This window comes from Ictidomys tridecemlineatus, chromosome 8 (assembly GCF_052094955.1).
Source record: "Ictidomys tridecemlineatus isolate mIctTri1 chromosome 8, mIctTri1.hap1, whole genome shotgun sequence".
NCBI classification, from domain to species: domain Eukaryota; kingdom Metazoa; phylum Chordata; class Mammalia; order Rodentia; family Sciuridae; genus Ictidomys; species Ictidomys tridecemlineatus.
In genome coordinates, this window is record NC_135484.1 from 32,596,418 (window position 1) to 32,613,975 (window position 17,558).

At 37.8% G+C, this 17,558-nt stretch overlaps 1 protein-coding gene across 1 annotated transcript in view; it reads right to left on the reverse strand.

Annotated features, from left to right (window-relative positions):
- Smlr1 (small leucine rich protein 1) overlaps positions 1 to 17,558 on the reverse strand; it is an 84,094-nt gene that overhangs the window by 3,944 nt on the left and 62,592 nt on the right. The window contains exons 2-3 of the mRNA XM_078018505.1: positions 4,527 to 4,579; positions 3,883 to 4,083 (exon numbers count right to left, since the gene is read on the reverse strand). Coding sequence (XP_077874631.1) covers positions 3,883 to 4,083; positions 4,527 to 4,579 — 254 coding nt within the window. The remainder of the gene's footprint in view (positions 1 to 3,882; positions 4,084 to 4,526; positions 4,580 to 17,558) is intronic.

The following is a 17,558-nucleotide window of genomic DNA, read 5'->3' on the forward strand; positions in this document are numbered from 1 at the left end:
CCTGATCAATAACCTTATTTTGGACCTAACGCCACATAAACTTTCAGGCATTCAAAAGACACAATTTTTTTCATAATGACTGTTTGGGGCAATTTTATTTTAGAGAGAAATTTGTTTTTTGATCAGGGTGATGATATTTTCAGGACTGTAGGTCAAGGTCTAGAAATTTCAGGATTTGGGGAGATAAGGTAATCAAAACTTTTGCTCTAGGAGATATAAAATGTTCATGGCAATAGTAGAGGAAGGTTGTCTATGGCCAGTATGAAACCGAGACCTCTTCCCCAAGAGATACTGACACAGATTAAAGCAGGATGTTAGAGATTTTTTCTTCCTGTGTGAGAAAATTGATGCTCTTTCCATACTAATTAAATTTACATGCACCATTACCTCCTAGGGCTTGAAGCATAGGGATTAACGTTGAGTAATTACAACACCTCCACATGCTTTTCATCACATCCAAAATGGCTCTCTAGCCTGGCAGTCTAGGATGTATGAGACAGGCAAGCTGGTTTCTGTTTTGGAATGCAGGACTCTGAGGTTCTGTGAATGCACCAGTTAATCTGTCACCATCTCTCTCATTAAAAGAACAAAATAGGAAGGATGACACTTGCCATAGCCCTGGTTAGAAGATTAACGACATCACGTTTGCCCATCTGTTTACAGTTTTTAAGTGGATGTTGCTAAATGGAGATTTAAACTGGTGATATTTTATTTTGGACTAAATGATCTCACTTGCCCTCAGCCTGGAGAGAGAATATTACTGCTTACCTTTAGGAAAATGACTACAAGAAGAGCTATAATTTTTAAACAATAAGCTTTGGGTGAGGCAGGCCTTCATTGCATTAACTGACGGATGCAGAGATTTTTGGTATGCCATAATAAACAGCATCTTTAGTTTCCTCTCTCCTCCCATACCCTTTACCCAGAGCCTGGAAGCTCTAGGATCACTTCAATGAGAGCAAAAGTGAGCATCCTTGGAGAGCGTGGCTTGTTAAATCACTGATGTGCCCCATGGCCATATCAAAGGGTTCAGCTCTGACATTTAGGAAGAGACTTAAGGAGAAAGGTCAGTTTATTCTTCAGCCCTTTGACTAGACATTGACTGAGGCCAGGGTAAAAAACATAGAGATTTGTAACATCTCTAACTTTTGATGATTTTGTCAAATGTTCTTTCTGGTTTTTTGAGGACTGTGATTGTTTTCTTTTTTCTTTTCTTTTTTTTCTTTTCTTTTTTTTTTTTTTTTTTCAGCCCTCAGAGCCCATAGTAAAAGTCTTTTTCCAGTATCTAGGGAAATTCCTGGTGTGTGGGAGGACTCTGATTCGGTTTGCTACCCAAACTCTGTGGAAATGCAATCCCCATTGTGAGGTATTAAGAAGTGGACCTTTAAGAGGTGATTGGATCATGAGAACTATTCCTGAATGAATAGATTTGTGCAGTACTGAGAGTGTATCTGTTATAAACCAACTTGGAACTGTCTCTTAGATGTTCCCCTGTCACTATATGATGCCATGTGCTGCCTCAGAACTCTACAGAGAGCTCCCACCAGCAAGGCCTTCACCAGATACAGCCCCTTAACCTTGGACTTCCCAACTGTTAGAACTGTAAGTTGGTTGAAGGACTCTGTGCAGAGAGCATTGCCCTCATATGAGGCTGACATTCTTGCTGTCCCTTGGGTTAGATCCTGTGTTCCAAATAAATAAAAGCTTTGAGAAGGAAGGGAAGATTCACAGTTGTGAGAAAGTCTAGGAATTAGGATAGGCTCATTAGCATATCAGAATTTGGGAGGAGGAAGTATGAAGAATAATAATAGTTCTTTGGGGCCTTCTGTTCCCTTCAGTCTAATCCTTCAGAAGAAATTCCAATATTGTCGAGTTCTGAACTTAAAGTTATGATTTGTGTCTGTGACTTGATTTCTAGACCCCTTAAATGGATAGGATGTGCTGCAGGCAGAAGGGATCACTGTACACGTTGTATCACTTGGGCACTTTGTCTGGGATTGGCCCTGAAGTTGGCACTTTGTCTGCACTTCCCCACTATCATCCCTCTGGGATGCCAGGCCACACCATCAATGGCAAGTTAACTTTCCCAGTGCGTTCTAAATAAAATACTGTAGACTCATTCACGTTTTACATATTATAGATGTTTTCCCAGGGAAAAGTAGAGCTATAAATCAAGATCTGCCCTCTTGCAGAGTCTGCCTCAAATACCAGATGTCCTACTGAATTATCTGATCTATAAAAATTGGTTAGCAGAGGTTAGTAAGAGACTTTAAAATCCATGAGGCTCTCCTGACCTGTTGTTTGCCTTATTTCATGCTTGATACATTTTTGAGATACTGAAAATTTTATCTTGCCCAAGAGGCAGTCATGGATAAAAGTTGGGAGCTACATGAAGTATTCAAGGTCATGGTCATTACTGTGACATCCGCATCCTGTTACTTCTCCCCAGGGTGCTCGGTGTCAAAGGGAGCCTGGGATATGTGCCACAGACAGTGGTCTTGCAACAACCATGAAGGCCTGTAATGTGGAAATGTTTGAAGTTGCTGGACATTCAGCCAGTTTGGGACAAAGGAAAACTGTAGATAGATCTTGGAGATTTCTGATTTTTTTTCCTTTGTTGGAGTCTCTTATCAGGGCTGGCAGTCACGAGTGGCCGAGTAGCAGACCATCCAGCAGACTGGTTTGGGGGCAGTGCAGGGTGATCTGACTTAATAAATAAAAGGATTTCTCACATCTTGTAGAGTGAGACAGAATGCAGCTTCATCACCCAACAAGAGAACTGTTCATAAAAATGTGACACACAAAGTGAAAGGCTATGGAGTGTTTGAGTAAATTATGATCAAAAATTTGAGATTTTGCAATACAGTCTTTGTCCTCTAGATTTCTCAATGTTATAAATCTCCTCTTAGACGTAAATATCCCTAATTGCTTTGCTGATATATTTTAGGTTATATATTATGGCATGCATCATTTAAGATTCTGAATACATTCATATAGGAACATACATGGCATTGTTGGCATTGTTTGGGCTTGGCAAGTGTTTGTGGAAGAGGAGGGGTTTTCATTTTTTTTTTTTAGTGTTTTAATATGACACTGTCAAAATTTTAAAATTGAGTGATTTTTGTTTATATTGCTAAAATAGTTATAAACCTCTATGGTACCTAATATTTACTGGATGAGGAATTAACATGTTTTCTATCAAGTCTCAACCCAGTTTCATTAATTTTAATTATAGCAGAATAAATAGTCTCAATCCAGGAGCCAAATGTTCATTCCAAATCACCTTCCTAAGATAATAAATTAACTTCCTAAGGTGTCCTTCCTGCCTTCTTTTCTTTTGGTCACTTACCTATTAGTGCTTTACCTTGCCAATCACTGTGATACCACAATGTTGGAAATATTCTCTGACTAAAAATGCAGTGGATAAAATAGAAATGTGCCTGTGCAAATAATCATAGGTACATGTACATGCAGAGACACTCGTGGGTACATACATGCACCTGAGCACATACACATATACATCTGTCATATGGAGAAGGCAGACCATGGACAGTATTTTTAATGTTCATGAATCTGTTGCTTTAAGAGGTTGACACAAGCAATTGTGTGTCAAAATTGCTGATTCACAGTTTGTCTGAGTGACTACAGTTAAGGGGTTCCTACAACGAGTCTTCTCATCCTACCACACAGTCTACAGTGCTGAAAGGTCCAAACTTTGCCCAGTTCACCAAAAGATCTCAAGGATTTGGGGGTGGGGTTAAGAGAAAGTACCTGCAAATCAAAAAATGTGTTCTCCCAGGCCGCCCAGAAACACTGACATGTTTTGAAGGTGTGTCCAGGGAAAGGACATCTAAGCCCTTCCTTGTGTGGCTCCACACTTACCCTCAATCAATTTGATCCTGAAGTAGGCAATGAGGAGGAGTAGCAGCAAAACCACAGGCAGGAAGACCCCAAAGAACAGGAACCAGCCGGGGAGCTCTCTCAGGAAGGCCGACAGCACAGGGTTCATGGCCAAATGTAAGACCTTGTTGGGCAGTGGTGCTTGGAGGCTGCGGTTGTATACTGCCAGGGCTCTGGCCTTTGCTCAGCACATCTCTGTGGAACTTTTTGTGGACTTTGCTCTGTTTAAATTGCCCCATTATTCTGAGATTGCTGGCAGGTTACTTTGTAACTCAGTTACAAAGTGTAGAGCAATTGAAAAGCTAATCTCCCAAGCTCTGCTAGAGATGAGTGTTTATCTGGTGGGGAAGGAGATGATGCCAGGAGCCTCAGATTCTTTGTACTCAGTTTAACTGGAATGTACTTCTCTGAGAGGTGCATTCATTTATTCAACTAGAACCAACTTATTCGACCAGAACCTAATCTATGCTGGGTGTATGAAGAAGAGCAAGTCATGGGCCCTGCGGCCTCTTAGAGTATCTGAGACAAGAAACAGTGGCCACAAGTGACAGTGGTGGAATGGCTGGTGCAGTGGCCCCTTTCCTTCCCCCTTGATGCTTGCACTCTTGGTTCTACTGTTTACTTACCTTGGTCCTGTGTCAGAGTGGTGGGGGTTGGGTGGTAACTGGATCCACAGTTTCTGGGAAGAGAAAGAGCAATCATTTAGCCAAAGTCAACACTGATACTGACTTAGTATATGCACTGAGTTGCCTTTAACTGCTTTGGGGAAAAATTTCTCAAGTGAAAGGATCCCTTGGAGAATTTGGAAATTTTGAGAGGGATTGGCAGCTGCCTTCTGGGGGTCATTCTTGTTATGTCTCACCCTGCCTCTGCCCCTGTTGGCAGCTGCCTGACTGGCAAGTGGCCAGTAGTCTATGGACAAACTGCTGTCAGTGTCTCCCAAATTCTTCCCTTAGGGGCTTTACATGGCTGTGCAGAGACTGGCCCAGCTGTAGAGTCTGCACCCTCATTTACCAATCAATCAGATCTGGGATGCTTGCCTGGCATCCTGAACAAGGACCTGTAAAGGATTTCCCTCTCAGAAGACAGGCATCTTAATTCCTGAAGGAACCACTTAGAACAACCCAGATTAAGTCTGCATCCATTGCATTTTACATGCTTCTCCCTTCACTCCACAAACCCCTGGGTGGTGCTGCTGCTATTATTCTTGCATGCCTTCCATTGAGATGGCTCTCTGGTGCTCTCTGGCTTGAACAGGATGCTAATTTGTAAAGTGTCAATCTTCAAGGAACCTCTGTGAGCAGGTGACATTACCAGGGAGATATTAGGTAGCCTGTTTGTCATGTTCTTTCTTCTGTTTCATTCCATTCAGCAAGGTTTTGTGGAATGCCTAGACTAAGGTAAGTAGGGGGAAAAAGCACATGTATAAATGCCAATACTGTTAGCTCTCAGATCAACATGTAAACAAAGTGCAAGGGAAGCACTGAAGAGAGACTGATTAATTCCAGCCAGGGAACTGCTGAGTTCATTAAAAGATAGCATCTGAGCTGAGCCTGGGGGATGGGTAGCTGAGGAAACCCTGCAGCAAACAGAGACAGCAGGCAGGCAGGGTTTGTAGAGGTTAGGGAAGAATTGAGAGTGGCTGAATGGCAGGGAGTTCAGGCCAGAGTGTCTGAAGAGCTGAAGCTGGAAAAATGGGGTAGCATCAAATCTTATGGACCTTGAATGCCCTAAATTCTATGATATTTGGACAAGGGGACTAATCAAAGGTCTTTGATCGTGAAAGTGTGTGATCTGAGGTGGGTGAAGGAAACACTTAGGTAGCACTTTAAATAATGGACTGAAGAGAAGAGATGGGGTAGGCTATCTCAACATAGAATCAAGATATGAGGAGTCTGAGATGGGAGATTGCAGAGGAAGGAGAGAAGCAGACAGAGAGGCTGCAGAAATAAAAAGAACAGCCCTTGGTGAATAATTAAATGTGAGAGAAAGGTAGATTTCACCAATCATCTAACAATCGTTAAGTGCTTACTATATAAATAGTTCATGGTTATTATCTTATTTAATCCTCATAGTAATCTTATGAGGAAGAGACTGATACAGATGGGGAAGTGAAGCCAGAGGGGGAGAATGCCTTGCCTAAGACACAAATCTAGTAAGTGACAAAGGTGAGATTTCAATCGTGCCATCTGGTTGGTTGGTGATGATGGTGGGGAGACTCTGGTGCTGCAAACTGAGACCTGAATCTGGGCTGGGCAGCAGGTTTGGATGGGGCACGTATGGAATTTTGCAAGCATTAAATTGGAACTGTTGTCCAGCTAGCTGTTCAGTGGGATCAGAATTACAGAATCCAGGAGAGAGGACAAACTTTGCAATATAGACTTGGAATTTATTAGTGTTTTATTGGCTGGGCTTGACGGGGTGGAGAGATTACTCAGGAAGGAGTGTGCAAAGCATATAAAGGACCACAGACCCTAAAAAATGCTACTGACCCTAAAAAATGCTCTCATTGAGAATATGAGAGGAACGATAAGAATGAGGGAAAGAAATTGAAAAGGAGGGAATCTCTGAGGGTGGGAGAAGAACCAGAGAAAATGGTGTTAGGATATTGGTGGCAAAAGAAGTTTCATGAAGGTGAGATATCATTTAATGGATCTGATGTAATTCTGACCCACATTGAAAGTTTTGAGATCATGATCTTTGAGGCTGACTTAATGGTTTTCTTTTTTCTTTTTAAGTAGCTCCTATGGAGGATATTCATAAAATAAACTTTACACACTTTAAGTGTATAAGTCAATAATTTTTATACGTGAGTGTGCCCATGAAACTATCACCATGATCCAATAATGAATATATTCAACACCCTCAAAGCTTCTCATATCATTTTTCTATCTCCAACTCCCTCACCCAAATCCCAGGCAACCACTGATCTACCACCTGTCACCACTATATATTTGTTTGCGCTATCTATAATTTTGTACAACTAGAGTTATCCAATATATCTCTTTTTTGTTTAGTTTCTTTCACTCATTATAATTATTTGAAATTCATTTGTATTATTGCCTGCATCAATCATGATTAACGTGTATTGTTGAATAGGATTTTATTGTATGGATAAACCATTTGCTTTTCTTTCTCCTACTGATGAACATTTTGGTTTCCTGTTTTAGGCTATGCCAAATAAAGCTTATACAATATTCCTATATGTGTCGTTACATAGACATGTTTTTCATTTCTCTTGGTAAATATCTAGTAGAAGGGTTGGATCATATAATAGAGATAATGTTGATGTTTTAAGAAATTGCCAGACTGTTTTCCAGGTGGTGATACCATGTTATATTCCTACCAGCAGTGCATGAGATTCCAATTCCTTCACATACTCAGCAACTCTTGGGATAGTGAGTTGCTAAGAGCCACAGCCAAGTAGTAATGATTCATGGCATTTTTGGTTGAAAGGTGCCAGTAAGCCATTGAGATGATATGATTATGTTAAGATCTGCATTCAAATGGATATTAGACCCCTGCTGTCCACCTTGGCATGCTATGGGACTCCTGGAGAGTTCCTATTGGTTGGGAAAGTGCGGTAGGAGGGAATTCCAGAGGAGGGATTTCCGGTTGGTGTGTGTGTCGGGAGAACAGGAGAACACCGGGTGTGTGGGTCGGCATATTTCCCAGGAGCATACAGGGCATTGGTGGGAGTTTCAAAATAAAGTTTGTTCCTCTTTGAGTGGCTCATGATTTTGTGCCCAGCCAGACTGCGGCAGTGAGTCTTTTTGATTTTAGCCATTCCAATGGTGTGAAGTGGTGTCTTGTTGTGGTTTTAATATGCATTTCCTTAATGATGTTGAACATCTATTATGTACTTATTTGACATTTGTATTACTTGTTTAATGAAAAGATTGTTCAATTATTTTGCTCATTTTAGGAAAAAAATGTTTTTAAAATTAAAATTTAAGAGTTCATTATGTCCTGGGGTTCTGTGGCTTGTGCTTGTAGTTGTAGCTACTCAGGATGTTGAGGCAGGAGGATCATTTGACCCCATGAGTTGAGACCAGCCTGGACAACATAGTAAAACCACATCTAAAAATCCAACAAGTAGTTTTTTATGTATTCTAGAAGCAAGTCAATTATTAGATATATGATTTTCAAGGATTTTTTGTTCAATCTGAGTCATACCTTTGTATTTACTTAGTTATTACAAAGCATAGAGATTTTTAATTTCAAAAAAGTCCAATTTGGGGGCTGGGGATGTGGCTCAAGCCTGGCATGCGTGCGGCATGCGTGTGGCCCGGGTTCGATCCTCAGCACCACATACAAACAAAGATGTTGTGTCCGCCGAAAACTAAAAAATAAATATTAAAATTCTCTCTCTCCCCCTCTCTCACTCTCTCTTTAAAAAAAAAAAGTCCAATTTGTTCTTTTATGGATGTGCTTTTCATATATAAGAAATCTTTGCCCAACCCAAAGTTGCAAAGATCTTTTCTTATGTCTTCTGGTAGTTTTATAATTTTAGGTTTGTATTTAGGTCTACAATCTACTATGAGTTAATTTTTGTGTATGGTGAGAGGTATAGGTTAGAGTTTTTCCTTTTTTTTTCTTTTGCATATAGATATGCAAATGTTTCAGCACTATTTGTTAAAGAGACTACTCTTGTTCCACTGAAATGGCTTTGTATCTTTGTCAAAAATCAGAAGTCAATTATGTGGGGCTCTATTTTGTACAATCTATGATGTTCCACTAATCTAATTGTTAATATTTTCACCAACACCTTTGTCTTTTGTATTATTGTTTTAAAATAAGTCTTGAAGTCAGGTATTGTTAGTTCTCCAACTTTATTCTTTTTCAAAGTTGTTTTAGCTAGTGTAGGTCATTTTCATTTACATATGAATTTTAAATCAGTTTATCAATTTCTATAAAAGTTCTGCTAGGATAGCATTGAATCTATAAATAAATAATTGCAGAAAATTAGTATTTTAACAATGTTGAGTTTTGTAAACCATGAGCACGATATCTATTCTGTTTCTTTGAGTAACTTCTCAACGGTGTTTTGTAATTTTTAGTATAACCGTCTTCAACATGTTTTGTCAGTTTATCACTATTTCATATTTTTATGTGATTATAAAGAATATTGTTTTCTAAATTTCAATTTTTGATTGTTCATTGCTAGTATGAAAGTTTTTTTTTTAATTTACAAAATTTACTCCTCACTGGGTACTGCTGCTAGATTAAGTATTAGAATTTATTAAAACATCCTTCAGAACTTGAGAACTTTTCTCTCTAAAGGCTCTGATTCCAATCCAAATTGGTTGCTTAGAGTAATACATGGTAGGCACAGAAGCTATGAAAAAATGAAAATATTTGAAACACTGGTGATCTGTTTGATTTGTCAGAATTTGGGTGGGGAGCCATAAAGAATGTACAATTTGCTGCCATAATAGCAGCAAATCCTTTACCTGCTTTGTGCCATTTGGGAACAATAATAAATATCATTGGAAAAATCTACATTGATGAAAATAGAAGGACACATTAGGTTGAGGATTAACCCCCCTGTTTATTTCCTTGGTAGTAAACACTCACGTTGTTGACTTGCATGATGTTTTAAGGCACAAGTGATTTGCAAAAATTGATATTTTGGAGAGAATTCCTGGGAAACTACTGTCATATCATCTATTATACTGGACTTTTGGTGACAGCTGCCCAAAAACTTACCATGGCTAATTGTGCCCTCTTGAAGCTAATGCGAAACTCACTGGCCATCTGATTTGGATTCTGTTTTTGTCTGAGCCTTAAGGAATGACTCACTGCATTGACAAGCTATAGAGCAATGAAAGTTCTGAAGTTCATCAGCAGAAGGTGCCAAAGTACCATAGATTGATATTTGGAATATCAAATTACATACAGCTACACAACCAATACGAGAATCAAGCACAAACAGAACTAACAATTTCAAATGAAATGGTTTGATTTAATCATATGGGTGGCATTTTGCTGCAGTGAAGCATTGCTCACAATGTGAATGTCATGTTGCCGTTTCCAGGGTACACTTCTCTGAGTATACAAGCCTGTGTCCTCTGGATCTAGTTAACTGCACCTCTGAACTTTGCTCATTAGCCTGTGTCAATCTAAGTAGTATCACTTGGCAGCAGTCCTACAGCAAATGTGAGAATGAGGGCTCTGAAATCAAGAGTGTTAGTATATAAGCACAAAAGATGATTTCCACTTTGCGAACTTTGAGAAAAGACCTGGGGCCTTCATTATCCAGATATGTGGGTAGAAAATATTTTCTGAGGGCTTGACATGCAACCCAGAATCTATGATTGACTGATTTGTCACAAGAAAGACAAAGCCCCAGACATTACCAGGTGTACTTTGCAGTGAGGTGGATGGACAATAAAAAATAGCAGCTAACAGTGATTGAATGCTTGTATGGTCTAAGTACTTCACATGTTATAATTCATTACACTCTTATAACAATGCATTTGAATAAATAACAATTTCTATTACCACCATTTAACAGATGGAAATGTCATGGAGCATCCATAACTTGTCCAGGATTACATTACTAGAAAGAGGCAGAATCAGGATTTGAACCCCACCATATATCCACTATATCTACTGCTTCTCAGTCTCCTAGAGAAATACATATGTAATGTCAAGTATTGATATTGCTTTGCAGAGAAGGCAGGACATAGAGGTGAGAGAATATTTGGAAGTACTAATTTTAGGTGAGGTTGTTAGGGAAGGTGTATTAGTCAGCTAGGGACGTTGTAACAAAATACCCTCAAGAATAAATACTATACATAGTAGAAATTCATTTTTTCATGGTTCTAGAGACTGAAAGCCCAAGATTATGATGCCAACAGGGTTGGTTTTTGGTGAGGCCTCCCTCTTTGGCTTCAGATACTGTCCTTTCCTCTTCATGCATGTGCTTCTGGTGCCTCTTGTCTCCTAAGTCCTTTCAGATGAGCGTTCTTATGACTTCATCAAACTTTAATTACCTCATTGAAAGCCTATCTCCAACTGTAGTCATGTTGGTGTTAGGGCTTCAACATATAAATTTGGGTGAGGGGGACACAATTCAGTCCTTAACAAAGTTTCTCTGAAATGCTAGCTTTTGAGCAGAGATTTGAATGAAGTGAAAAAATAAGCCACCGTGTTCTTGTAGGAACAGAGTTCCATAGAGAGGGAATAGTAAGTCCTGGGATTAAAGTGTTTGGGGAAGGGAAGGGAAGGAGGCCTGTTGTGCCTGGAGCATACTGAGGAAGGGGAAATTGCTACAGCTTTCGAGAATAATTGATCTGAAACCCAACACTGCCAAGGAAATGTGTGCAAAGTGTGGTTTATGAAACTCTAATTCTATTATATTTTGTTTTTTCCTTGGAAAGTGATTGAATTAGCATAGAGAATATTGGGCTAAGTAGATTCTTTACTGCAAAGTTTCTTGGGACTTTTAATTTGGTAAGGAACATCGTAAATTCCCAAGGGGATATGGCATACAGCCTTTCCTAAATTTACTAGATAATTGAGTCCTTTTGGAAAACAGAATCTCATTGTCTGCAGAATACCTTTCTGGGCGTAGAAATCTATGTAAGGAGGTTTGTCCAGGTGCTCTGAACATTTGGGTTTGGGATTCTTAAGTAGGGTCCAGGTGGAAAGGGAACAAATTATGCTGAGAATTTATTTTGTGGATTTCATTGTCTTAGTTTTTGTTTGCATAATTTTTGCTAGCGCAATATGGCCCCAATAATTCATTCTCTTTGTCCTTTTGTTCATGAAACAGCCCCATGTCTGCTCATGCTAGTTGTCAAAGTTAATTTTGTTTATGGGGAAAATGATCATTGGAACGTGCCCACCTGAGCATAGATTCTTGTACTCCCACTATCTCTGTGATGAGGGTACATATGTGATGTTTCTAGTTAGGTGTTCAGTATCAGTAGACTGAAGAAGGAATGGTGGCTCCTGGGGAAGAGCCTAAGGGTTCAGTGTCCACTCTGGGGTCTGCAAGGAAGATGAAGGCATTTGACACATCAAGAAAGTATTTGTTGTTTGAACTGATGTGCAGTATCCAGTATGAAAGTTCTGCTTGATTCAGTTCTTCTCTCCCTTGACTCAGTAGTTTTTTTTACAAATCAACAGATTTATGAAATAATAGATAAGAACAGAGGTTGATTTACCATGAAGGCAATAAAGTTCAAATTTCAGTGCCCCTCATTTGCTGGGATCTTTCTAAGACAAGGGAGCAATGCCAGGAATATATGGTTATAGATTTTCTAAAATTCACAAAAGAAAGATATGTTAATTAAATTAGTTAATATTCCAGCTTCCTCTCTGTTTCATTCCTCTTGTCAAGGAGTACTAGAGCAGCCATGGACATTTTGAAGCAGGTTTGGGGGGAAGATGAGTTGGGGTGATACTTAGTTGAGGTCAGTGGAATATTTATGTGGTTTGCAGTAATTTCTGTACATCATTAAGTTGTAGTTAACTGTCAGGGGTATAGAAATGGCTTCCAGAAATACTCCTACTATCCTCTGTGCTGATTCTTAGAATTGTGACTCAATGGTGCAGGGGCAAAAGTCTCTATTACAATATGAATGGGTCCTTTGCACTTCAGGACATACCAAGTAGAGGAGGAACAGATTTTGAAATGTGTGAAACCAGAAGCTACTCTGGAATATGCCTCCAGACATTATATGTAAAAATTGTAAGTGGAAGATTTGATTCTTACTGAAACTCTGTGAAAATAAAAATTCTCCCTGTGATGAGAAAATTATAAATGCAGTGTATGTTTTTGTACGAGTTGAATACAACAGAATTTGTCAGAGTTCTTGTGTTTGAGGATGAAACCAGTAAGAGTGGTACAGCAGCAGTGAGTATATCTTTCTTGTTACGGTTTATGCATCCCAAGCTATTGGATTACACTTTAGCATGTACAAGGAACCTCATGCATTGGTCCTGAGAACGTTTGGTGGTTCTGGGGAAAAAATTCCCCAAACATGAAGAATATCCACTTGACAGAGCAGGGAACTATAGAAACAAGTGTTCTAGTAACAAAGCTATATGTGTAATGAAAGTTCAACAGATGCACTGTGAGTGTTATTTAATTATAGTTATGTAGTTCAGTACCACATATGGCAATTAAAAAATAGATTTAATTCCTCCAGTGAATCTTATTAATATTTCTCAAAATTATCCCAAAATTCAAATATAATGAAAAGGAAATTTCTTAGTGGAAGCTAAGAAATGAAACGTTGAAAGATTGCTATAATTTGGGAATGTAAAAACAAATAAAAGCACCCAATTTGTTAGCTTTTTAAAATTGGACTTTGTTGTGTCTTTTTTTAGAGTAAGAAAATACTTTCAGGGCTGGGGATGTGGCTCAAGCAATAATGCGTTTGCCTGGCATGCGCAGGGCGCTGGGTTCAATCCTCAGCTCTACATAAAGATAAAATAAAGATGTTGTGTCCACCGGAAACTGAAAAATAAATAAACTAACTCACTCTCTCGAAAAAAAAAAATACTTTCACACGAAATTTTGGTTTTACAAGTTTGTATTCTTTTCTCTTAAAAAGGACCCCCCTTCCAGATGTACAAGCTTCAAATACCTACAATCTGGATCTGCTGTAAAGTAAGAATAGCAATTTTCTAGAATAATAAACACTGGAAGACGTACCAGAGCCTTCCTGCTCATTTTGTGATTTTGAAATCCTCCAAGTTGTGCATCCTACTATAATCCTGGAAGCTGATATCTTCTAATTAGTCTCTCTGGCTATTCGAAGGCTCTGGGAGGTCTTTCTAATTTAGTAGGCCCCACCAGAGGAGCATCCAATGAGGGTAGTCATATTCAGTATTAAAAGTGGGGGTAAAAATGATGCCAGAAACTCCACAGAATATGTCAGAGAAGAGCTTCAACTGAGTAGAAATTCAATTTAATTCAGACACCATTAATCAACTTTATGCATTACTTTTAAATCGAAGGTCAACCTGTTTTTACAGTATAATATTATTCCTAAATATGTCACAGAGAAGATAATTCAACATGATACCATTACATATAGTTGGAAATATAAATTGAAATGCTGTTTTAAAACAAACCTTAAATCTTACTTAAGTTTCCCTTTAGGGAAAAAAAAATATCCTTGCAACTTGTGCAATACCCTACAGTAAGTCCACAGCACTCATTTAGGCTCGAGTGTTTGCAGATGAGTGACAAATCTGTTGGTTTGCACAAGTCCTGCCTTCTGTCCAAGGGCTGTAGTTTAAAAAAATCATTGCTACAATATAGGATTCTTTCTCTCATTAGCAGAGGAAGTAGAGCAGTAAGTCTGTATTAATCACTTGGGGGTAACCTACCAGGCCATCATTAGAATTTTTTGCCAAGGTAATAACAGAAAAATAACAGCTGTTTGTATAAAGAAACTGGGAGCTCATTTGCACGGCTACTAGAGGCAACAGGGAGATTAATGCATGTTGTCAGTTCTACAGGTTTAATTTGACTTGCGTTAAAATAGCATCAATATACATCTCCCCTTGTCATTCATTCGCTCTGAATGCTGATTAATTTACTCTCATTTCACCCTGAATGCTGCCAGGCAGTAATGAGTTGTAGCCATCTGGCAGTCCTATTTTATCTTCCCCACTCCCCTAAAAAGCTGCAGAGACAGGGACATTCTTTCCACAGGCAGCCATCCAGCTGCTCAGAGTTGCTGGCCTTTCTCTGGGGGAATGCAGGGCAGATGTCAGTCCAGACAGTGGATTCCTGAACTGGCACACAGATTTTGTGTTGTAGCTGATGAGCAAAAGCCTCCTTCATTTCAGAATTGTGAGGGATGGACAACTGAATGTGTATGTCAGAATTAATAGTTAAGCCACGTAAAAGGAGATTTGCAAAGTACAGCTACTGCTATAAAGTGGTGTTTTATAGATACATAATAATACAAAGTACACAGAGGTAAGGCTCTTTATAGAAGCATAAAGCAATATTGTTAATATGGTCTTAACACTTAAAAGAGTAGAAAACCATATTGTCTCAGTAATTGCTTCCATGTATAATCTTTTTCTTTTTGTATTTTCAGAGTAAACAGACATATTAACTCATTTGGGTAAAAGAATAATAAAACTGGCATAAAACCTGATTCTGTTCCAAGGATAATGTTTTCTAAAAATTAACTTTGCTGAGGTACAGTTTACATACAGTAAAATGCTATAAATTGTGTATATTTCAATGAGTTTTGACATGAATTTTATATACATATAATCTCCACCATAATCAAGATATAGAATATATCATCCCAGAATATTGTCCTTGTGCCCAGGACAAGGATAATCCTTCCCAGTTAATCATCTCCATCCCCAGTGCCAGGCTAACTCCAATATTCCATCAGCATAATTAAATTGATCTATTCTAAAATTTCTTAGAAATGGAATCTTTCAGGATATATGCTTTTGTGTTTGATTTTTTGACTTATCATAATCATAATTCACCCATGCTGTTGCATTTTTCAGTTTAATTCCTATTATTTTTGCTGAGTGGCATTTTACTCCATGCAGATTCCCTATCACTGTGGATATGCCATAATTTGTTTATTCATTTGCCTATTGATGGGCATTTCATTTCCAGCTATTATGAATGAACTTGTGGTAAAGTACCCCTCTGTCCAATCCCCAGTAGCAAATCAAAAACAAAAACAAACGAAAAGATCTGATGAATAACAATGTTGAGCATCATTTCATTAGCATCTTTTTTTGAATCATTATAATATTTATTTTTAATTTTATAATATCCTTTTTTTTCTTAATTTGTTCTTTTTAGATATACAGTGCTTATTGGCCATTCAAAGAACTTCTTTAAGGGTTCACATCTTTTGCTTGCTCACTTTAAAAAACTGTGTTGTCTTCTTGATTTTTAACTAATTAAATTCTTATATACATTCTGGATACAAGTTATTTGCTACACATTTGTATTGCAAATAATTTCTCCTATTTTGATCTGTGCCTTTTCATTTTATTAATGTGTTTCAATTGCTTAGGTTTTAATTTTCATGAAGTCCCATTTATCAATTTTTTATGATTCATTCTTTTTTTTGTGTTTTTGCTAAGAAACCTTTGCCTTCCCAAAGCTCATGAAGATTCCTCATCCCACCCCCACCCCACCGAAGTTGAATAGTTTTAAATATTGCATTTAAGTCTATGATCCATCTTGAGTTAAATTTTTACATGGCCTGTTGTAAGGGCCAACATTCAGTTTTTTCTCAACAACATTTATTAGAAGGGATTTCCTTTCCACATTGAACTAAACTGGTATTTTAATTTTATTGGGAACCAATTGTCCATATATAAGTCAGTTTATCTATTTCATTGTTCTAGGGCCTATTCTTCTGTTAATAACCACAGTCTCTATTTCTATAGCTTTGTAGTTAACCTTGAAATCAAGTACTATAATCCGTCCAACTTTGAATTGAATTGTTTGACAAATCTTTTTCTTTTTAGGATGACTTTAGAATCAGATTTTTTAAAAGCTTACAGAGAGTTTTGGATTATGTTGAATCTATACATCAATTTGTATTGAATGGAAATCTTAATACTTTTGTCTTCCAGTTCATCAATATGATCTATCTGCATGTCTTTATAATTTTTTTATAATTTTCATCTTTCATAATTTTCAGAGTACAGGTTTGTATATGTCCTTAAGTAGTTCATGTTTTGAATGCCATTATAAAAAGAATTTTTAAAAAAATTTCCACTTCCAATTTCTCATTGCTTATATTTAGAAATATATATATATATATATATGTATATATATATATATATATATATATTGACTTTGTATCCTGGTACTTTTCTTTATAAACTTGCTTAATTGAAGAGCTTTTTAAGGTAGATTCTGTTGGAGTTTTACATGTCATCTAATCATAGAGTTTTACTTCTTTCCATCTGCATGCCTGCCTATTATTTCTTTTTCTTCTCTAATTGCACTAGCAAGGGCCTCCAGTTTGATGTTGAGTAAGTAATAAGAGTGGGCAATTATTCTTTCTTTGAAAATTGTTTTGTCCATTTCTTCAAATTTCTACCTATGAATGCATAAGTTATATTTGACAAAAGTCTCAAGGGGATATTTCTATAGCTTTTTGGAGCCCTTTCTGTACTTGCCTCTCTCCTCTTGGAGATTCTGCACAGCAAATTCTAGCTGCCATGTTCTACCTAGTCTCTGTCCCTGAATCCTCAATGCATTAGATGTCTGGCTCTGCTTGGGTTTGTCCCCTCTAATTTGCAGTTATCTTTCATCAGAAATCCTGGGCTCACCTTATTCTTTTACCCTACTGTCCAATATTTGAAAATAGATTTTTTCTATGTTTTTGTCCAGTTTTCTAGTTGTTCACAGGAGTGTAATTCTGTGCCTTGTTCTCTTTCAAGGCTAGAACTTGAAGTGATACTATTCAATATTTAATTGTCCACCAATTTTTAATTATAATTATTTTTTTAAATTTTGGAACTCACTATGTAACGACCAGTTTTGTGCTGGTAGAAAGGCAGTTCTATTGCAGCACAATTCACAATAGCTAAACTGTGGAACCAATCTAGATGCCCTTCAGTTGATGAATGGATGAAGAAATACACAAGGGAATACTATTCAGCATTAAAAGAGAATAAAATCATGGCAT